The sequence below is a fragment of the Arachis hypogaea genome, chromosome 6 (assembly GCF_003086295.3).
Source record: "Arachis hypogaea cultivar Tifrunner chromosome 6, arahy.Tifrunner.gnm2.J5K5, whole genome shotgun sequence".
Classification (NCBI taxonomy): Eukaryota; Viridiplantae; Streptophyta; class Magnoliopsida; order Fabales; family Fabaceae; genus Arachis; species Arachis hypogaea.
The window spans coordinates 11,183,599-11,205,867 of record NC_092041.1 but is presented as its reverse complement, the minus strand read 5'-3'; the positions used below and the strand labels follow the sequence as shown (position 1 = coordinate 11,205,867).

Sequence of the window (22,269 nt, the reverse complement as noted above, 5' to 3'; positions counted from 1 at the left end):
ATTTTTTTTTTTGAGAAGTTGTAATTTACATCTTTTTTTAAAAGATTTTTTTTTCTTAAAAAAGATGTTTTTTATGTAATAAATAAACAAAAACTGTTATACCCAAACATAATTGATAAATAAAAAGACCTTTTTATATGAGATATTCAAACATAAAATTACTTTTACTTTTTTATAAGATTTTTTAAAAAAAGATAATTTGAAAAAAGATCTTTTTTTAAAAGTTCACCCAAACAAGTCCTAAATGTGTTTAAGTAGAATATAAGTATACATTAGGTAATCAAAAGTTGATTCATTGAAATAATTTTAGGGTTTTGTTAAAGGACACTCGTTAAGGTGAAAAATGATAAATCTCAATCAAAATTAAAAACATTGAAATTTTTTTTAAGTTTTGGCTTTTCAATAAAAGCTTTTAGCATTAAGCCTCTTAAGAATTGCCATGATAAGTCTCATAATGTTAATGTCGTTTCTCTTGTAACTTTTAAACAAACTATTACTTTCCTTTTCTTAAACAAGTTGGGGTTTCCAAGAATTATGTTCCATTGCAGTTGCCTCTATTTGTATTTATATCCATTTGAAGTTTAATTGTGAATTAACTTGTACAAAGTAGGATCAAGTATCTCTCACTTGTAATGGGACACCTATTTTTAACATGTTGGGTCAAAGAAGATGGTACTTTGACATGTTTCTTCTTTAGCTCTTTGGGTCAGATTAAAGGACAATGTTAGTTGCCAAAGTATCAATTTCACATTTCTCGAGTCTCAATCCCATAATAAGGACTATGTACTACCTCTTTAACTCTGACTCAGTTAAGAAATCATCAGTACAATTACTTAAAATGGCAGATGTGTTTACACATATATTGATAGTTGATATATACACACACAATAATGCAATACAAAACCCATCAGAAAATAGTAATAATACATTTATGTATGCTCATCAAAGTGTCCCACTTTGAAAATGACTCCTATTTATATATATGATTACATTCACATGGATAACATGATCATGGCTGTCCAAGAAGTGAAGGCCTGTAGAAAACATGGCTCTGTGCAATCTCAATGCGTTCCCTGGGATCATTCAGATTTTCATCCCTCAGAGCTTTCAGAATTGCTTGTGATGATAGTTCTCTGATAAATTCATCAACCCCCAGAAGCATTTGGAACAAAAAAAATGGAATAAGACTTGGTGTATTGTTAAGATGCATAGAAATTTTCAAATACTCCATCCATTCTATAATATTTGGACACGGATCGTATCCAAATACATTGATCTAAAAGCATACGTAATTTTTAAAGCGACAGATATTTCAGAACAGAAGATATATTCGAGACTCCAGATAATTATTACAGTAGAAAAATTACCTCGATATCAATATTTTGTAGAGTGTCTTCAAGATAGGGCAAAGCTCTACAGGAGCAACAGGCTTGTTTTCTTCAGGATGCAACACATTCAAGCTTGATTGGCTCAGAAGCTCAAAGAATGCTTCCACTGCAGACACTCCCTACAAATACATAGAAATGAATATAATTCTTATCACTGTTTTAATACATACAAGAAGAAGAAGAAGAAGAAGAAGAAGATAAGAGAAAAAGAAAAAAACTATATATATACCTGTATCATTCCTTTGCCACTAATGCTGTCACCCATGTCAGGGCTTAGTTGACCTTTTGCTAACATTTGACCATACCATGCATTACGCCCTTTTAAGAGAGTCACATATGTATCAGCCAACAATGGTCCTGCAAGCTTTTCAGGCTCTTCAGCCAACAAGTGAGTAATGAAGATCATCTCTGATGTGCAGTGTGCAAAGTATACAGATTTGCTTGTTGCACTCTCATTGGTTAGTGCTGCTACCATACCTGAAAACAAGATGATATAGATTACAGAATCAGAGTTAATGGTTATCATGTTAGACATGAAATTATCCATGTACGTTTACCCAACAGCTTGAATATTTAGGAGAAATGATTTATGACAAGAGGCTCTTGTGTGGAAAAATATGTTGGAACAAAATCATTCATTCGTCTGTATTGTTCTGTTCTCAAAACCAAACACAGCCTAATATCTAGCATGATATGCTCCATTTTGTATTTTCCTTAACATTGTGGAATCTTTTGAGAGATACAACATGCTTTCCTAGTTCCTCCTAAAAATGTGAAATAGATAAAATTGAAGAAACCAAACTAAATTGAAGTTTACCAGCTCCAATTGCATAGACATTTTTCAAGCCTCCCATGACTTCATGAGTGACAAGGTCACTGTTGTCCCACACAATAAAATGGGGTTGTCTTAGAAACTTTGCAAGAGGCTTCCTCCATTTCTCAGCACCACAAATTCTTGCATTGGCATACTCCTTGTTGTATATTTCTGATGCAATATTTGGACCCCCAAGATAGAGTATGTTCTCCATAGAAACTCCAGCTGGCAAAAAGTTACATTCCAATGAAGAGGGAACAAGAGAATTCTATGCAAAGTTAATAATAGAACTGAAATGCTTACTTGCTTGGTGAATCATCTTAGTAGGAGTAATAATATGAGGAACAGGGTCCAATGCAGCTTGAATACCCTTAGCCAAAGAGATTATAATAGGAACTGTGATCCTCTCCTTCCAATACTCACTAATCTCTTCAAAAATCTCCCTTGTCTCAGTTGAAGGCAATCCATTAACAACAATATCAGCATCCCAAACAGCTTCCTGCAAATTAGTAACAACTTTCAAGGGACAAAGGGGTGTGTCAACCATGTTCAAGCAAAAACCATCCTTCAGAATCTCATCAGCAAACAATGTCCTATCCCCTAGCCTCCCCTCCACATATTTAAGGTAAGCGCATCGCCGGATCAGCCGGCGCAGCACGTCTTCCCTCGAGTTAATGACCTCGAAGAGGTGCTCGGCCGTCGCCCTGTCCACTGCCCTGCCTGCCCTCCTCCATATCCTAATCTGTATCTTGTCCCTGAATTGCCCATAACTGTCTTGAAGCAATGCTGCAAACACACTCCCCCATGCACCTGCTCCTACACTAACAATTCTCAGAGGATCACCCTCTGATTTTCCAATCAACTTCCTAAGTTCATCAAGCTTCTCCTCTGATAAACATCCACCATTCTGAACAGATCCATTTTCATACGCTAATGTACCATTGCTATTTCTAAACCTCCCCATTATACTCCCAACCATGCTCTAAAAATGTAACAATCTCAACAATGGTTTCAATTATGCCTTCTATCTCTGCTTTTATATGCCTCAAATCTTTTTCTGCCTCTCAACTAACTAGTACCAAATTTTATTCTTTTCACCTTAAGAATAAGATTACGTTAACTAAATTATTATATCTAGAGTTGGTTGATATTGCTTGACCAAAAGCTCCAACATTAATAACTAGGGGTCTTTTTCCAGAATTTTCCGACCAACAATTGAAGCCTATCAATCATATCACCTCCCTCAAAAATTTAATTGCATGAATGCATCACTCACTCTACACACACATGTATTATATTTAATTAATTAATTAATTAATTAATTTAACCAGTGCAGATGAGGGGTTATTATTAGATAAAAAACATGAAGAGAAAAAAACAAAATAGAACTTTGTTTTCTCCGTCTATAAAGTTTGTTGATCTACCAAATAGAGAACCAAACTTTCGTGCTGGGAACTACAAAGTTCTTGTAGCCTTTCATTGAACTAATTAATTAAGTCATGACCACACCATATAATTGCCTAGCTTTTTTTAATGGTAGAAACTAGAAACCGACATACATTAAAAGGTGTATTAACGTACAAATATGATATTATTAAAAGGAAAAATATATAAAACCAACTAATAATCAAAAAATGAAACAACATAATTAATTATAATTAGTTTTATTAATTTATAATTTAATTTGTTTGTTAACTTATTGTTGATCATATTCAAAACATGAGAGAAGATATGTTAGTGTTAGGAGAGAATCACGGAACACATGCTTTGATCATTCATTAGTTGATTCCATATAATTAATTATGTTTTATTAATGCGTAACACATAAAACATAGAAATTATATCCAAAACCATCCAATTTACAAGAAAAAAAACATCCGTGTCAGTAGCAACATTCGGTTAAAGTCATCGATACCTCAAGTTGACTGATTCTTGACTTATATAAAATTAGTTCCATAGCATTGTTGTTATTAAAAATAATTAAAATTATGAATAAGATACTAGTTGTGAGGCATGGGTGTCCACAATGAAAGGCTATCTATCCTAATCCAAATGGCATTAAAGGCTATTGTGGGTGTTGCCAACTTCCCCATCGGCCATTAATATCGAATCGAAGGACTTGGCCTATTTTTCTCATTTCTCATTGTGAAATCATGTGACTCAGAACTCACAACCTTAGTTGTTATTACCCTATTGGCCCCATTCTGCCTCCATCTTAAATACTCCTCCTTCTTCCATCTGCTTTTAAAGGACACTTATTAATTCACAAACTATTATCACTATTATTGTAGTGAGTTTAATTTTAAAGAATTTTACACCATCCTACAATCATATTTGTTCTTTTAGAGAATTATTTATTCGGTTAAATATAAAAGATAATTATTTTTACTAATATGATATTATATAATTAAATACACGTATAAACTTATTTTACTCTAACATTACATCAAAATTAAATTTTTATTTTTAGATTCACTTTAGTGTCTTAAACTTTCCTTTAGTTCATGAGTTAATCTTACCACTAAAAAAGTTTTAAAACTTTTAAATTCATTGAAAATTTTGATAAAAATATTTTATATATCTAAAAATTAGTCATCAAATCATCAAATTAGTCATATAATTATATATTTATACATATTAATTGTATAACTTTTTTATCAATTATTAAAATAATTAAATTTGAGTGAAAATTCAAGTGCAGTTAACTTTATGTGAAGTTGATAATTAAGAGATGTTAAATTATTTGACTGATTTGACTAAATTTTCATTAATTTCACGTGAAGTTGACTTACATCTGAGTTTCCACTTCAAATTTGTTATCGCATAATAATCAAACATGTTATGATAAAATAATGTAACATTTTTGTAGTTGGATACTAGAAAAAAAATTACGAAACATTATTTTTATATATAGAGATTGATAAGTGATTAATTTTTTATATTCATCTAGTATCATTGAAATTTTAGTTATTCAATTTTTCCATAATTTTTTATTAAACATCTTAATTACTACGTTTAGAACATTTATTAACGAGACCTATTAAATTTTATGATACTTTTTAAAAGTTATAATCTGATTTGTCTTTATTTTACTATTATTGTTGTTGCATGCGTCTCCTTTGAAGTTATGCTAAATTACTTGCTACTTGCTGAATGGAAATACTTTTGCCAACGTGACAGTATTAGTATGAAGGTATGAAGGTTATTAATAGCTTTAATTTTAGGTTAACTTCGGTGGCTTCTAAAGTTTTGAACTCTTATTTGCTTGAATTAATTGATATTTGTTGCACTCGTGATTCATGTATCAATATTCTGTCCTTTTCCATATGTAAATCAGTAAATGTCTCACGTCCATGGTAAATGGTAATTTTAAATTTTTGCAGAGACCGTACATATAATAATATTATATATAAAATGTAAAGAATTTTTAAATAAACTATAATAGTATTATTTTGATATACATTTTATTCAATTAAAATAGAAATTATCTTTTTAAAATATCTTTTTAATTAAATAAAATATTTTAAATTATATTTTATATTGATATCTAATAATATATGAAAAAGTATGAAGAGTTAATGAAATATTTGTATAATGTGTATAATAAAAGTTTATAGACTATTAGAGATATAATCATTAGTGTTATTTTTTCTTATTAGCTGAAGTTTTTGGGATGAGTGGTATCATGATATAGTATTATAACTATCCCTAATATGAGAAATGTTCATTTTGTAACTCAATAGCCTATTGTACACATTGTATAAATAATCTATTGCACAATAATATCAACCTGGCCTTCCTGGCTCGATTTTTATGGTCGGTTTGATTAACAGACAAATTATTATTGAATACTCTAGAGTCTTTACAATCGTACAGAATTTTAGGGGGAAAAAGGAAAAACGAGACAAAAGTTGTTGTTACGCCGAATTTGGAAAAGTCAAACTTATAGACTCCGAGTGAGATATTCAACTCATGATATTCATTTTTTCACTTGTTTAAAATATTCATGCCAATCACAGACGTTAAGGTTGGATAACCAAAATATCAACTACTTACTCATCAATGTTACATGCATTCAAACACGATTGCAAATTTGCAATCACTATAAATGCAATTATTATAAAATGAGGAATGCTAGGAACACAATAATTTTGTTGAACAATATGAATAATTATCAATTAAATTAAAATATATTACATTTCTAAATTAATCTTTTAAATTTTAATATTAAAATAACTATTCGTGTATTAGTAAAATAAACATCCGATTCTATTGTTTACATTGTTTAATATTTTCATTGTATATCTATACTTTTCTTTATAAAATTGACTTGTAACACCATATGTTTTTAGTTTTTTTTTTCCTTCATTATTGGGCTTCCCAAACCGAATTTTTATATAAATTGTAAGATACTGGATCTTATTTTCCTTTGGGCTGTTTTGTAGGCCCAATGCGGCCCAGAAAATAGAAGGTACTGAAAACGACAACGTTTTGCAGATATTTGAGGAGAGAAGAAAGCAAGTTCAATTATTAACGCTTACAGAGAGTAGAGAGTAGAGAGTAGAGAGTGAGGTGAAGAGAAAGAGTGAATCGGAAATGGAAACGGCACCAAGCGAAATCAGCAGCTCGAAGATGTTCGGCGGTTACAACAAGAGGTACAAGCACTTCAGTCCAACACTTGGATGCTCCATGACCTTCCACGTGTACTTCCCTCCTTCTTCTTCTTCTTCTTCCTCCGCCAAATTCCCTGTAAGTCTTACTATTCTTCTTTCGATTTCACTTCGGAATTGGAATAGCGATTGCGATTGCATGATTTATTGATCGTTATGGTTTCGAGAAGGTTCTGTACTGGTTGTCGGGGCTGACATGCACTGACGAGAACTTCATCGCTAAATCGGGCGCTCAGCGTGCTGCTTCCGCTCACGGCCTCGCTCTCGTTGCTCCAGATACTTCTCCTAGTAATGCTTCTTTTCGATCAACTCTCAAATGCACTTCTGTGTGTCTTCTTCGATCAATATTGTTGACTTACATTCACTGCATTTGCGGAATCCATCCTTGCGTTTATGTATTTATTTTTTGTATATGTGTTCTTAAAAATTGTAGTAGATGGTTTGAGTAAGATTGTTAAGAAAAAGAAAAAAGAAAGTTGAATCTGAAAACTGTTTGTTATTTATTATTATTATTATTATTTTTGTAACATCAGCTGAGTATTGTCTTTGAAGTTCTTTCTGAAAACTTATTTAAATGCAGCACTAGCTTAGGGTTCTTTTCTGCGCATTTTTATTTCCGGTATATGATGATGATATGATTGTTGCTTGTGGAGATGAGAGCTGTGTTCTGTGTTCCGAGTTATTTAAGTTGTTGTTGTTGTTGTTGATGATGATGATGATGATGCAGGAGGCTTAAATGTAGAAGGAGAAGCAGATAGCTGGGACTTTGGTGTAGGTATGTTCATATGTTTCCCCTAGAGACTCTTTATTTTCGGTTATTCAGCATAAGCTTCAAGCCGAGTCTATTTAAAAAAGTTGCAGCTGTGCCTGCCTTTAAGATTCTTCTTGGTATGAGGTTATTAAATTTCATAAAAACTATTATTTCTATCTTTTTTTAATGCCCTTGGAGGAGTACAATACCGGTGATTGTTCAGATTTACTGATTTACACGTTATATTTATTGTATTGTGCAATTTATATTCTTCTTCTTATGTTTTTTAAGGAAAAATTGAAGGATAACTCGTTTTTATTGTACGACTGTAGTGTTATGTGGAAAATTTCTGATATAGTCTATAGATAGGAACTACCTTTAGTTGTGCAGCACCTACATTTGTTTATAGCAGTTCTCCTAGTTTGGTTTGCATTCCATACTAGGTGCTGGGTTTTATCTCAATGCTACACAAGAGAAGTGGAAGAATTGGCGGATGTATGACTATGTTGTCAAAGAATTGCCAAAGCTTCTGAGTGATCATTTTCCGCAGCTTGAAACATCAAATGCTTCTATATCTGGTCACTCTATGGGTGGACATGGTGCTTTAACAATCTACCTGAAGAATCTGGATAAATATAAGGTATTGCATCTATATGACAATAAACTTGTAATTATAATGTAGTAGTAGGAGATACTTCTAACTTTCTCAGAAATCTCCATGATAATTGTGGATCATCTTACTGTTGAAAGTTTTGATGTGCTCTAGATTCTTCTTCTTCTTCCTTTCTGGCCTGTCATTGTATTTAGTTGTAATTTAATTGCTAATTTAGAGGCTGGGTGTTATTCTCTTATGTATTGCACAATCAAGTTCTTATCATATTTCTTCTTCTTCTTTTCTGGCCTGTCATTGTATTCAGTTGTAATTTAATTGCTAATTTAGAGGCTGGGCGTTATTCTCTTATGTATTGCACAATCAAGTTCTTATCATATTTCACAATTGAAGTAATCATTGTCATGTCGAATAAGTGCCAAGGAGCTTAAAACACCATAGTAGTGTAAAATATTATCATTCTATCGGTTGTGTGAGAGTATGAATTTCCTCCAAGGCTACTGGACATGAACTTCCGTACCTTTTCATTAGGGTATTTATTTTGTTGGATTTATTTGTATATACATAATTTTATGTTGCCTAGCTATTATTGTATTGTAAATTTGTAACTAGTGTATCATTTTCAAAGTCAATGCACTTTATGGTGCAATGCCATACTGTTCAATTTGGAGGCTTGCTAATTATGCTTAGTGTAGGAGTTCATGTATAGTCGTATCAAATTGGTTCATATAGAGAGAGACAAGGATTCTACATTTGATAATACTAATTAAAAACGTTTAAATGTGTATATTTGCTGGGTTTTGGTACTTTTAAGTTTGTAGATCCCCGTAGTTCATCCATTTGGGCAAAGACAAGATTTATCTTGTCATTTCTAGCATCACATCAATTACGATGATTCTTAATTCCTTCTCTTCTGTGTTTATTTCTTTCATGCTTGTTCCAGTCAGTCTCCGCTTTTGCACCAATTGTAAATCCTATAAATTGCCCTTGGGGGCAGAAGGCATTCACAAATTATCTCGGAGACAATAAATCTGATTGGGAGGTATGTTAAGAGTGGAAATTGACTTTTGTTTAATTGACATATTGGTCTTGATTTTTCATTAGAATAACGCTGAGTGGAAAACTGCAGGAGTATGATGCCACCTGTCTGATAAAGAAATTTAATGCTGTACCCGGCCACATTTTGATTGATCAGGTAAAGAGACTTCCTTCCGGAATGATGTTTTGCCAAGGGGCAGGGTTTTATCCTTGCATAAATTATCTGCATTATTTTGTTGAATTCATTTTGGTTTTTTCTCACTTCTAGTTGCTGCACTTTCCAGGGGGAAGATGACAAATTTTTGAAGGATCAATTGCTACCTGGCAAGTTTGAGGAGGCATGCAAGAATGCTAATGTTCAACTCAAGTTGCGGCTTCAAGCTGGCTATGATCACTCATATTTTTTCATTTCGACCTTCATAGAAGATCACATCCAGCATCATGCCAAAGCTCTTAGTGCACTGTAATGATCAAGAACTATTTCTGCTGTACTGGATTTACTTTATTTGCTTGTGATACCTTTTATTAAAATGTGGATTGAGATTCATTTCTCTCGAGTTCAAAACTAGTCCTACGGTCGTCAATGTAATATATAGTCTTCGGCTTTGTTGTTCTACTGTTATCAAGATTTGATAGTATTGAGGATCTTCTATCCCACTATCCCGTAGAGTTGCAACTTGCAAGAATAATAATCCAATGTGAAATTTATAAGCGGTGTTATTCAAAACTGTAGTCAGTGTTACATTTGCATCTTCCTTGCAAAAAATTCTAGCGAATTTGACGTCTTTCCTTCCATCAAATACCAAAGCAAGCTGACTATATTACATGAAATGAACTACCGTATATATTCATTATAATTGAAGTAAATATTGGCCGTGGCTCAAAAATTTGGTTAATATTACAATCTGTACAAAGCCCTGTGAGTGATAAAATAGGGGCATATCTATTACCAACAAATATTTAACACTAGCGTATACAAACCTAGGTTATAAAACTTCCTCAACTTGGTTGCAACTGCTTGCAGTCGCATAAGAGCCAGTGTCCCCTGAATATATCAATCCACGAGGGCAATAGAATAGTAACTCCCAGCTTTTGGTCAAGACCACATATTTAGGGGTCTAGGCTCGTTTCTGCTCTAGGAACGATGGATGTGAAATCCTGTGGAGGTGGATATTGGGTCTGCTCTGTGACGGCAGTGGCCGTGCCAATAGAGGCCTCTTCGAACCTCTCATTAACACTCTTCTTTAACCTTTTTGGTCTCTTGGGCTTCTGGCCAACTGGATCAGTGTTCAGGTCATCCAATTCGTCGTCCATGGCTGTAATACCGACATCACTTATCTTCTGAGAACTCTTCAGCCTTGAAGTCTGCTTATCCGAGGCAGCTTTTCTCTGCACATGGGCATTATTGTTAACTTAATTCAAACTAGAAAAGTTCCCATGTTGTTTAGTTTTATTAAATGATTTCCCTCAATTTTGTGGGGAAAGGAACAGAAATTCTCTTCAACGTGAAGTAAATACGAGTACAACCTAATTGAAATTTCACAAGATCTTTCTCCTCTTTACATTCTGGAAGCAACAGTGCAGATATACTTAATCGATGGAATTATCCACAGAACAGAGTATCGCAGAGGACATTTGAATATCCTTGTCTGGAGAAACAGTTAATTAAAATGTATGCAGATGTGCATTCAACCACATTCAGATACATTGTGCAACAGATTGTTCCATTGCCAAAAACACACACTAGAAACATACACTAAACATTTATGCAGCTTTTAATGATGCAACCAGTTGAAACGAGATTCATGCACTTGCAGAAGTATCACGATACCTTTTTATTAGCAGACTTTGAACCCTCTGTGTCCACAGTAAGATCATTATCCACAGTACCCTGGGGTACAGCGTTGGTTAAATCTTGAAGAGATGCATCACCTTCTTCATTTAAGAAAATGCCCCTTGCAGGTTGTTTTTTCTTTTGCTTATCCTTTGCCTGGCAGGAAAAGAAAAAGGTTTATATGCTTTCGGGAACTAGTTTTTTTCCTTATTGTTCAACGCAGTTACCTAGAGGATATTCAGTATTCAAAATATCATAAATACATGAATTTCGTTTAGCAGATTCACAACCAACCTGGAGGGGAATTTCCTTTAATTTCTGCTCCAACTGGGGATCATCTAGAAGCAAAGAAACAACATCCTCAGGAGCTAAAAGATCACCACCAACAGAACCCCCAGTCATTACAAGGTTTTGTACAGTACTTTTCTGGCTTGCTCTATGAAGAATTTTTTCTTCAACTGTCTCTTTGCATATAAGTCGGTAAACAGTAACCTACAAATTTTAAAAGTACATCTGAAGTTATTTTTGTACAAAATAATTTAAATACTGAGAAAAGAAGGGGCAATCTTTTGTCTGTCAAAGCAAGAAATGTGCAGGATTTAGGCGCTAACTCTTAAATTCAAAAAGTTTAAGCTGTTACATGAGGGAATATTAATAACATTATATCTTGAACGTGCCCCCTAATTCAAGAATACTTTTGGTTGCAGCACAGATATTGCAAAAGCCCATCTTTATCCCATGCGGCGATAAAAAAATTAGCTATTAAAACAGAGGTGAACACTAATGTTGAATTCAGGATCACTTTATCATAGACAACTCTGATATCATATCTAAACCATTCCTCCCAAAAAAATTAATCTGATAGATAAAAGCATATTGGCTTGTCTCCTCTAAAACAGAGCCTGCTAGGCTTGCAACATTTGCAATACATACTCCATACTACCACATGCTTATATTTAATTTTTATTTGGATGGATGAAGACAAGTAGGATTAAACATGAGCACTGCTCAGAGGGGGAAAAAGCAGGGAGGAGGAACTACAGTTCTTGATATGCAAGGAAGAATCAGAGAGATATATAAAGGATAGGTGATGGAACTAACATCTCTTGTCTGACCCAAACGATGAGCTCTGTCCATTGCCTGTAGATCTAATGTTGGATTCCAATCACTCTCGTAAAATATGACTGTGTCAGCAGCTGTCAAGTTGATGCCAAGTCCACCAGCTCTTGTACTCAACAAGAACACAAAAATATCAGGCCTACAAAATAAATCAATTACAAATATCAATGAGATCTCATTAATGAAATATACCTAACATTCAGAAGTCAAACCGAATAGAGATATAAGGCGACAACCATGGTATTACCTATTCTGGAAGTCTCTGACCATGTCTCTACGATCTTGTATAGTAGATGATCCATCAAGTCTGAAATACCTATATTTTCTGTAGTTCATATAGTCCTGCAAGACGGATATCCGTCAACATTAAAGAAAGAGTCAATACTAAGTTCAATTCCAGAAGCCAGGACAGGTATAACAATTACATGTTCACATTGCTTTGTAAATACATCCTCAATATGGTAGGAAAATTTCATCTTTCAAACATACCACAATAACCCAGTCCCTAGTGAAATGAAAAATCACATCATTATTCCAAGATGGCATCATGTAAGCATTACATTGGAGGCAATCACAATCAAAGGGATATCACAACATCCACATTTATCCATGTATTCACATCTTCAAAGATGTTATAAAAATAAACCAATCCAATATCAACAGGTTTAAAATTGTAAAATGTTCTATATACCTCCAAAATGTTCAGCATCTTAGTCATCTGGGCAAACAAAAGAACACGATGATTTTCAGCTCTTAAGCGTCTCAATAATATATCAAGCGTTTGAAGCTTCCCAGAGTCCTATATGAAAATAATAAAATTAGAATTTCTTTCCCATATGAACTTAAGGGTAATGGAGGCTACTTAATGAAAGGGAGGGAGGGGGAGGATAAAAATAACACTTACAGTCAACAACTTTGCTGGGTCAAAATTCCACATAGGTGGAGAAGACCCAAAAATACTGTGTGTTAACTGTAGAGCAGGCTGAGAAACAGGTAGTTCAGAATCTATTTCTTCAATTAAATGATGACAATCTGGCATTCTCGGCCCGTTACATTCAGATGTACGTGCAAATCCCACAAACAACCTCTTAATCCAAGGATTGTGGAATTCTTCAATCATTTTATAGTAAAAGTTTCTATCAGAGCAGTGAACACCAACCTATGAAGACAAAAAGCAATGATTTGGTGAAAATATATTGGATGAAAAATAACTTATGACTAAACAATAAACAAACACAACATACTGGGGGAGCTCTACTCCGTGGGATATATGTGTATGCCGAGTGAAGCAGCCTTGCATTTGACAAAAGTCTATCCTGATCTGAGACTACCAAGGCCTCAAAAGGAGCATGGCTGGGCCCAGTTGGAAATCTTCTTTGAAGAAACTGAGTTTCAGATTTTGATGGCACCAATAACATTCGAGTAACAGCTCTCACTTTCCCTTTCTCAAGATTACTACATTCTGGATCATCATCATCTATGGTCTCAACAAGAAAATCTACAACTTCATCGATGAATTTTTTATCCGATCTCATCATAGAAAATAACAATTGCTCCATAAAAGAACCATTAGCCAAAAATGCCACCTCTTGTGGAGACAAATCCGTCATATGGGTAAAACCAAAGCCTCCACTGCTAACACACATACCTTCTGGGAAAACAGATCGATAAACATTTTCTGGTCTAAAAATATTAAAATGTTTCAGAAAAGATTCTCTGCAGACACCATGACCAACAGCTGAACCAAGAGTCTCAGAACTCTGCATAATTTCTCGATACACAAGTTTTGGTATCTGAAAAATAACAAAAGCCAAGTAAATAAATAAAGCAAAAAAGAAACTGAGAAGGCATCATTAACATACTGATGTAGAGATACCTCAAGTTTCCATATTGATTTACTTATTTAATCAAGGACTCAGGGATAGTACTCTTATTGCATATTTTAGTGTGGGCTTGTACATCCTAGTAATACTACAACAATGACCTAGTCAGTAGTATTAATAAAATATACAGGAAAAATTGGTATTTGAACATTATGTACGATATCAATTTAAGATAATATTTTCTAGTGTGTCCTTTATCTCTTCTCTTTCATTTTATCCTTTGCTACCTAAACCCTATAATTTCAACAAACCTCATCACTCTGAATAAAGTGAAATATAAAATTTTACTTTTGGTTCTAACTTAGGAGAAAACTTAGAACAAAATGACAGATTATCTAATATTCATTGAATGATGCGAAACAGTACATAAGTCATGTGGAAGGAATAGTACCTCGTATGAAATGGGGTTGTGACCCCCAGAATAGTATACATCCTCCAACTCCCCAAATGGAGGAGGTAGAAGAGAATTTGGAATCTCTCCAAAATGAAGGTATGTGCTTCCCTCACTCCTTTCAAATAATTCTGGATGGTTGCAAACCTACCATATTAAAGGACCAAAATTTATTATGGCCAATCTTGGTGGATGGAAGGAACATCACACAATTGAAACACTATATTATATTTCAAAATTAACAAAATAATACAAACTTTAAGATACTTGAATTGAAAACAAAGAGAAGAAAGCTTGACTTGTTTGGATTGTCTACCTTCCTTAGTTGAATAACAATGTTCATTAAATTCAAAATTCTCTTCTCATTGAGCTGTCCACGATTACTATCAAACAGTTCAGCGAGAGATATCTTGTTTTTAATTGCTTGATAGAAAGCCTGTTGTCGAGAACTCAACTTGCAGTGAACTGTAACTTCAGTTTTAGTGGTCAGCTCAGAGATTACATCTTTTTTAACACGGCGCAGCATGAACGGCTTTAAGATTGAATGCTGTTAGAAGAAGAATAAATAAAATATAAGTAAAAAAGGATTTAGAAGATAAAACTCCAAGTTGAAAAAAAAAATGCTAATTAGAATGGCAACATTTTGTTTCATTGTTTCTTTGTCATTTTGGGGTGATTAAACGGGGTTCATTTTTTCATTTTGCAGAGTGAACCCAAGCTAATTAAACCCCGTGACTTTTTATAGTTCAATACTGTCCCTAATCTTCACCCTTACATAATTTGAAGCAATAATAAAAATAAGCATCACAATGTATACATCCTATTTACTTTAATGGTCATATCTCTTTTAGAACCACAACTAATAAGCTTATGCATACATCGTGAATACAACAAAAGCGAGAAGATGATGAATGCTACAAACAGCTCCTCCAAATGTAAAACCAAAGCATACCGTCCTCATTTCAATGCACTAGCTATTGATATGATCATAAAATTTTATGATTAAGTAAACCCACATCACATGCTATTTATATCATCACAGATATGCCTTGATATTCTATGATTTGTTGAAGATATTATATGATATCTTCTTTATTTCTAACAATATTGTATACGTTCAAGCCATCACCTTACAAGGTTACTACAAATATCAAATAGGAAAAACAAAACTCACCAATCTATTCAGTTGGTGCTCATTCAAAGTACCCCCATGTTCAGCATGGTTCTCAATTCTGGCACGGGATAGCCGGATAGGTCATACAAGAAAGTTAGACTAGTTATATTGGCAAAAATGGAAAAGGAATTTATTAAGGAATGCATACCCTTTTGAAAACCACTCATTAAACTGCTCATGGCTGTCAAATAATGTTGGCATAATGAAATGCAAAAGAGACCACAACTCTGCCATATTATTCTGAATAGGTGTACCAGTCAGCAGTAAGCGATTCCGACAATTAAAACTTAGGAGCGTCTTCCATCTTATACTGTCAGATGTATAATGTTTTCAAACAGTAGTGATCAAAGACAGATGTTAGTGCAAATGGAAATATTTCATTAGTACACAATAAACAATTATAAAACATTACAATTGGATCCTAAAAAGGGCACTGTATAAAATAATTAACCAAGTTTCAAAAGGGGAAAAATGGCAGTAATGATGAAAAGTTAAAATATGTAGTTCACCTATGCACCCAGTGTTGGATTATAACATACCTGGCAGAACTTTTAATTGCCTGGGCTTCATCTAAAACCATGTACTGCCATTTTACACGACGAAAAAACTTCTCATCAGTAACTAATAACTGATAGCTTGTGATGAGGACATGAAATTTGGCTTCCCTGAAAAAAGAAGTAAGGGATGGTAACCACAGTAATTAGAGGGTTGAATATTTTCCACTTTTCCAGCACCCAAAAAAAAAAATCCAACAAAAGAGGCAACACAATAGTTTTATATGTGCTGAGGCTAATAAAAAATAAGTTCATTTTCTTAAACAAGTAGCCCATATATTTAGATATTACTGCCATCTACCCTTCTTAGGGCCTTCCTTTTGCTTTCTTCTTGTGAGGAAACATTATCCTCTCCCCTCGTACTCTTTCCGTTCTCATTAATAATTTTCTTTTCTCAATAAAAGAAAAGCATATGAAATTGACATTACCTGCGATAAAGATCCTTTGGGTTAATACTTTTCCTAAGCACTGACCGCTCTGCAACCCCACCCCAATAAGGAAGTCTTTTCAGTTCAGGGCAAAAGCGCTCAAGTTCCTCATTCCAATTGTTTAATACAGATGCAGGTGCAACAACCAGGAAAGGTCCCCATATGTTTTTCTCCTGCATAGGAGAAACAAGTCAAAATAAAGCTACAAAATATAAAAAATTAGCTTGTAGTTACAACAGGATGAATAGCTACCTCAGCTAGATGGGCTAAAAAAGCCATAGCCTGAATGGTCTTTCCAAGACCCATCTCGTCCGCAAGAATACCATTTAAACCCTGAAAGACAACAAAATTACCAATGTAAAAAAAAAACTTGCAAACAAAAAAGAAAAGAAGACACTTTATTTACAAATGCTCACCAACCTGCTCATAACAATTAACTAGCCATTGAAGACCTTTTAGCTGATACTCTTTGAGAACACCTTTAAACAATTCTGGTGTCCGAACTGTGGAGGCCACTGGCATGGTTGAGCTGCAATATTACAATACATAAAAACTCTATTAGAAAAAAAAATGCAGTGCATTTATGTGTGGTACACAAGAGTTACATGAATTCACGAGAGAGAGAGAGAGAGAGAGAGAGAGAGAGAGAGAGAGAGAGAGAGAGAGACTTACGGGGTTTGTAAATCAATATTACTTGCTCCAGCAACTTCTGGTTGGAGTAAATCAGCTTCATCAGCCTGGCGCAGCCTCAAGCACTCAGTGTCAAAAGCACTTGTCAATCTTCTCTGTTTGGAAACAGCTTCTTGAGCAGCCTTCAGAGCTTCCTTCTTCAACTCAGCCTCTTCATGATCTTCCTCCTCATTACGCCCAAAAGTTGAAGAGTCAATTAGATCTTGGTCATTTGTACTTTCATCACCCATGGGTAAAGCTTCTGATATCAAGCTTGACTTGTTCTGCATAAAGTGACTGTACAGCTCAGTTTGCTGTATAAGAAAATTCAGCCTTTGCTGCTGCCGCTTTGCTTCACGAAGCTCCTGTTCACGCCTCAAAGCTTCAGCGGCTTCTTTCTCCTCTCGTCTCCGTACTTCTGCCTGCAAGGAGTGAAATTTTAAAATCAGTAATTACACCACATTCGAGTCAAATGTACAACTTAGATTTACATTTGCAAGACCATATGCACATTCAATTCCAAGAGCATGTAGATTATCTGATCTGCATGTCTACCAAAACACCACCCCTTTCCAACCATAACCAAAATACTAGTGTGACATCTATTAAACAAATCTCAATTCTTCTCAATTGAATCTCAAAAACTAACGATCCAAAATGCCACCTAGATTAATTGATTACAAATACATGTACAAAAAATTGCAATACCATTTCAACAATCCAGTTGATACAGGAGAATATAAAACAGCAGGTATGTGCACAATAAGCAAGCTAAGAAAAACTTCTACCAAATATCAACTACCATCATGCATGAAACTTGTTTTCAGTTTTCAAGAATAAAGATGGAGCCTAAGAGGTAGCCATTTGGTAACTGTCATATTATTCTAAACTTCACCATAATCACATATGAAGATTGCTTCTTGAAATATAGCATCATTCAGAGTTCAATATCCAGCATAATAGCATCAACAAAATTTGGCAAGGAATTAAAAAAATACCATCTCCTTATCTATTCGCTTCCAGAATAGCAACATGTCTCTAGCAAGTTTTCGGGTGCGTATACCAGCAGTCCGCGTCCATTTAATTGATCTACTCACTTTCAGCCTAACCTGAAAATGAGAGGTGGGAAGTTTCAGATTAGATGGATAAACTAGATTAGACAACACAAAGCAATGCATAATCTAACTGACACAAAAATCTATTAAGGGGAGGAACAGGGCATGCCTCTCTCTGACAGTTCTCAGCAAACCTCTTGGCATCAACAAGCTGCTTTCGATGCAAAGCAGTGAAGTTCCTCTGATGCTTGGGTATATCTCTTCTAACAATGTTCACCCAAATCTTACCAATTCTTTCCATTTCCTCCTTCTCTATCAAAGCAGGGTCTTTCTTTACCTTTTGCTTCTTGGGTAGGCTTCGTTCAATGATCTGAAGCAGTTAAAAAAGACAAGCTAAATGAAAAACATGTATAGAGAGAGCAACGAAAAAAAACTCCATGATATCATTTGGTAGATACCTCATAAGTGTCCCCTTTCTCCAAAACCTTCACATAGTAAATCTGCAATACACCACCCTCGGACAGAATAGATCGCTTGATGTTTCCAGCAGCCCCCTCGGGAATGGAGGAGTTCAAGTCTGATACTTTCAGACTGAACTTATGAGGTGAATTAGAAGCTGACATGACCTTCAATCGTGCCTGAAGTGATTCATAGTGGGGTATGGTTTCCCCCATGCCTATCCGGTTTCTGTTCCCAAATCTTTTATCAGCAGCCATCATTTCAGCCAAGGATCCCAAATCCAAGGTACCCTTTAAGTAGAAATCCTGAACATGGATCTCTGAGAAGGTAGGAAGGTTGAGCAATGCAGCTAACTTATCATATCTTGGAGGAATCTTGTAAGTGATACCATCCCCAATATCCAAAAAAGCAGGTTCATATATTGTCCTGAAGAAGTTTACAGAAGGTATGGTGGTTTGTATCATGAGTTAGATCAAAATATCAATACTCCAACATTATGAAAGCAATAAAGTAGAGAAGGCAAAACCTATTGGGGCAATATTGCTTCAAGAGATCGGAATCACGGTAATTTCCCATTTTCTGAGAATTGGAACCATTCATCCACTCAGATGTAGTCTCTGCAGCATGTAGTCCCCTCCTGAGTTCAGTCCCTGACTTGTGAGCTTTTGAACCCACGCTACTTTTGAGAAGAGGAGCAACAACCTGATTTTGAGCAGGACTAGATGAGTTATCATTAAACCTCCTCTTGTATTTCTGAATATGCTCTCCAAGCATCGACCTATATCGCTCTTCCGTCACGTGTGTCCTGTAATAACAGCTCCTTTCCTCATTGTCCCCGTTCTGAGACCACTTCCTCTTCTTCGCCGAACTCACCTCCTTACCACGCATATTCCCATTACTGTAATTTGCAACAGCCCTACCTACTAACAGAAGCACCCCGATGACACAAATTACACTTTAATCCAAAGCTCTTAAACCAACAAATCAGTACCAAAAACAGTAATATCAAAATATAACCATAATTCACAATCATATAAATCCAACTAAATAAAGACCCCCTCAAGCTGAAAATAAGCACATATAATAAACAACGAAGTTAAAAGAGGGAAAAAAAGGAAATTGAATAACGCTTACCTTGGCTATCTCTGCTCTCATCCTGACTACTATTTTCGTAATAATCGAAATCATCATCTTGTTCTGGAAGTTGAAAGTTCATCAAAGACTACAAAACAATGCAATCAGAAATAGAAAAACAATAAAAGAAATTAACAAACAACCATAACAAGGCCTTGATTTTTTTTTTCCTCTTTCTACCTAAAAACGTAATTAACAATTCAACCTAAATCACCCGGGGAGAAAAAGCCGGGTAGAATTTCCAGTTTGATAAACCCCATCCCAGACATCAAAGGTCCGAAGAACACACTGCTTTTGAAGAACAAGCGGAATCAAACCAAAAACGAAGAAAGAAAAAGCTCGGGAGAGCGAAATGCAACGAACCTCGAGATTGAAGAGAGTAGAGTAGTTGAGCGAGTCCTTCGACTTTGTTCTGTGATCCATGTGCTGTGAAGCAACTATGAAGTCTGAAGTGAGAAAACCCTAACTCTCCGACGAAGCATGAAGAAAGAGGAAGAGAAAGAGAAGAAGAAGAACCCTAAGGAGGGGTGCGTAGGATAAGGTGGGGGAGCGAGGAGAAAGAGAAAGGATGGTAGACGGAGGGCGGTGTAGGGAAGCATTGGTGTCGGCTAACGTGCGCTAGGTAGGTGACACTTATGTTAGCGTGCGCTGCAGGGAATAACTCGTTAGTTTTGTTGATAGTCATCAGAAGGTATTTGCAGTGTAGGCGCGGGAAGAGATAGAAAGAGAATCACTAGTTACAAAAGTTATAATAAGATTAATTAAATTATGATATTTTATAATTTAGTTGAACTATCAAAATTATATTTATTATTATTTTTTCAAAAATAGTATTTAATTATTTTTAAGTAAAGCATAATAGCATTAAAAGGAATGAACGGTGGAAACTCAAGTACATTTAATTTGATGTGAAGTTGATAGCTGCGAGCTTTTAAATAATTTAACAAGTTTGACTAAATTATCATCAAACGACTTTCATAGATTAATTTCACATAAAATTAACGGTATCAAAGTTTTCACTTATTAATATATTTGATAAAGTAAAGGTGTGAAGTATTATTATTTTAATTTAAAAGTGGTTAAACACTTATTTTCTTATTTTATCAACTATCTCATTTGAAACCAACGAGCTATATCTCAAATGGCATAATCTTCTCATCCTCACCTATAAGTTTCGGGTTCGAGTCTCACTCCTAGTATTAGAAGAAAAAAAACTATCGCATTTGAAAAAAATTTAATTCAAAATAAAATTAGATTAGTCAATATTTTTTTTTATAAAACTCAAATTTGAGTAGTTCACTCAAAATCACAGTCTCCGGATAATGACATTAAAAAAATTAAATAAATATAATATTATGATAATATGACATAAATATTTTTTTTTTGAAAACAAAGGAGCTCAACACACTAAGGTGAAGCATGTAGTATCATACAGTACAAGTACTCAAACAACACCTAGAAAAGTATTACGAACCAAAGAAGGAACTCCGCTTGTCATCTCCGGCATAGCCATCAACAACACTAGGACTGGGCACCCCTCCACTCGTCGCAGCTAAGCATGGTCATGTGGATGATGTCATCTATGCCTCTGCTTTGGTTTTGGAATATCCTCCTATTCATTTCCAACCAAATGTGCCAAATGATTGCACAGAAGCACCTCGTACGTTGCTTCCGATCCTCTTTTCTACGTGGTTCATATGTCCAACTTAGGAAATGTTCCTTCATCGACCCCGGAATAGACCAGGGCCGGCCAAACATAGATAGTCATGCACTCCACACCTGCCAAGCAAAATCACAGCCAAAGAACAAGTGATGGACCTGCTCAACCTCCTTAGAACATAAGACACAACTCTTATCATCCTGGCTAATGATCCCGAACCGACTAAGCCGCTCCTTAGTGTTCACCCTGCCTATAAGGACAAACCAACCAAACAACTCTACTCTTGGTGGAACCAAGCCTTTCCAAATGGACTTCATGAAACTGTAGCTGGTTACATCTTCTGGCAACATTCCTTCTTGTAGCACCTACACAAAGGAGTTAGTCAAAAAAATACCAAGTCTATCATATTTCCATTCAACTCTATCCTCCCTATTAATCACTAACTTGACCGGTCTCAACGCCTCATGTAGCTGACTCAGTAGGTCTAATTCCCACTGAAACAGCTTTCTTCTCCATTGGAAGTCCAAACCCACTCTAACCCATCCCAAAATCCACAATCCCCTACAGCCGACCTACATTGGTTTGAAACAGAGAAGAGCCTGGGAAACCGATCTTTCAAGGAGCCGTTTTGTAACCAA

General features: G+C 34.9%; 3 protein-coding genes across 6 annotated transcripts; 1 reads left to right on the top strand and 2 right to left on the bottom strand.

The window, feature by feature from the left end:
* Positions 1 to 809: 809 nt before the first annotated feature.
* LOC112695997 (glycerol-3-phosphate dehydrogenase [NAD(+)] GPDHC1, cytosolic) lies at positions 810 to 3,737 on the bottom strand. Its single transcript, XM_025748558.3, has 5 exons — positions 2,506 to 3,737; positions 2,206 to 2,427; positions 1,618 to 1,865; positions 1,368 to 1,507; positions 810 to 1,133 (listed from the first exon to the last, which is right to left on the bottom strand). The coding sequence occupies exons 1-5, from the start codon at positions 3,179 to 3,181 to the stop codon at positions 1,010 to 1,012; spliced, it is 1,410 nt and encodes a 469-aa protein (XP_025604343.1). The 5' UTR covers positions 3,182 to 3,737; the 3' UTR covers positions 810 to 1,009.
* Positions 3,738 to 6,699: 2,962 nt separating this feature from the next.
* LOC112695996 (S-formylglutathione hydrolase) lies at positions 6,700 to 9,998 on the top strand. The gene is made up of 7 exons (XM_025748557.3): positions 6,700 to 6,951; positions 7,043 to 7,160; positions 7,600 to 7,647; positions 8,067 to 8,263; positions 9,177 to 9,275; positions 9,363 to 9,428; positions 9,556 to 9,998. The coding sequence occupies exons 1-7, from the start codon at positions 6,799 to 6,801 to the stop codon at positions 9,736 to 9,738; spliced, it is 864 nt and encodes a 287-aa protein (XP_025604342.1). The 5' UTR covers positions 6,700 to 6,798; the 3' UTR covers positions 9,739 to 9,998.
* A 94-nt stretch (positions 9,999 to 10,092) lies between these two features.
* LOC112695995 (chromatin-remodeling ATPase INO80) lies at positions 10,093 to 20,721 on the bottom strand. Of its 4 annotated transcripts, none has more exons than XM_025748550.3 (23): positions 20,335 to 20,721; positions 19,972 to 20,059; positions 19,364 to 19,760; positions 18,837 to 19,263; positions 18,548 to 18,748; positions 18,322 to 18,432; positions 17,327 to 17,745; positions 17,075 to 17,183; positions 16,907 to 16,987; positions 16,655 to 16,827; positions 16,212 to 16,337; positions 15,821 to 15,982; positions 15,673 to 15,730; positions 14,815 to 15,045; positions 14,499 to 14,645; positions 13,469 to 14,017; positions 13,129 to 13,383; positions 12,916 to 13,023; positions 12,472 to 12,566; positions 12,207 to 12,363; positions 11,400 to 11,597; positions 11,103 to 11,261; positions 10,093 to 10,660 (listed from the first exon to the last, which is right to left on the bottom strand). In XM_025748550.3, exons 1-23 carry the CDS (start codon positions 20,392 to 20,394, stop codon positions 10,382 to 10,384), a joined length of 4,590 nt encoding a protein of 1,529 aa, XP_025604335.1. In that variant the 5' UTR covers positions 20,395 to 20,721; the 3' UTR covers positions 10,093 to 10,381. The 4 variants fall into 4 exon arrangements, with proteins under 4 accessions (XP_025604335.1, XP_025604336.1, XP_025604338.1 ...); XM_025748551.3 differs by having other exon boundaries at positions 19,364 to 19,757; XM_025748553.3 differs by having other exon boundaries at positions 19,972 to 20,034; positions 20,335 to 20,638.
* Positions 20,722 to 22,269: the final 1,548 nt, after the last annotated feature.

Bases quoted from the DNA above. Each gene is read 5' to 3' on its own strand.
- LOC112695995 (XM_025748550.3), bottom strand. From the start codon at position 20,394: ATGGATCACAGAACAAAGTCGAAGGACTCGCTCAACTACTCTACTCTC. The intron at 16,988-17,074 runs GTTGGTGAGCAT...GTTGTCTTTCAG, and splicing joins TAGTTAATTGTTATGAGCAG to GGTTTAAATGGTATTCTTGC. The intron at 15,731-15,820 runs GTATGCATTCCT...ATCCCGTGCCAG, and splicing joins AATGAGTGGTTTTCAAAAGG to AATTGAGAACCATGCTGAAC.
- LOC112695997 (XM_025748558.3), bottom strand. From the start codon at position 3,181: ATGGTTGGGAGTATAATGGGGAGGTTTAGAAATAGCAATGGTACATTA. The intron at 2,428-2,505 runs GTAAGCATTTCA...ACTTTTTGCCAG, and splicing joins TAAGATGATTCACCAAGCAA to CTGGAGTTTCTATGGAGAAC. The intron at 1,134-1,367 runs GTAATTTTTCTA...TGAATTTATCAG, and splicing joins TACAAAATATTGATATCGAG to AGAACTATCATCACAAGCAA.
- LOC112695996 (XM_025748557.3), top strand. From the start codon at position 6,799: ATGGAAACGGCACCAAGCGAAATCAGCAGCTCGAAGATGTTCGGCGGT. The intron at 6,952-7,042 runs GTAAGTCTTACT...GGTTTCGAGAAG, and splicing joins CTTCCTCCGCCAAATTCCCT to GTTCTGTACTGGTTGTCGGG. The intron at 9,429-9,555 runs GTAAAGAGACTT...TGCACTTTCCAG, and splicing joins GCCACATTTTGATTGATCAG to GGGGAAGATGACAAATTTTT.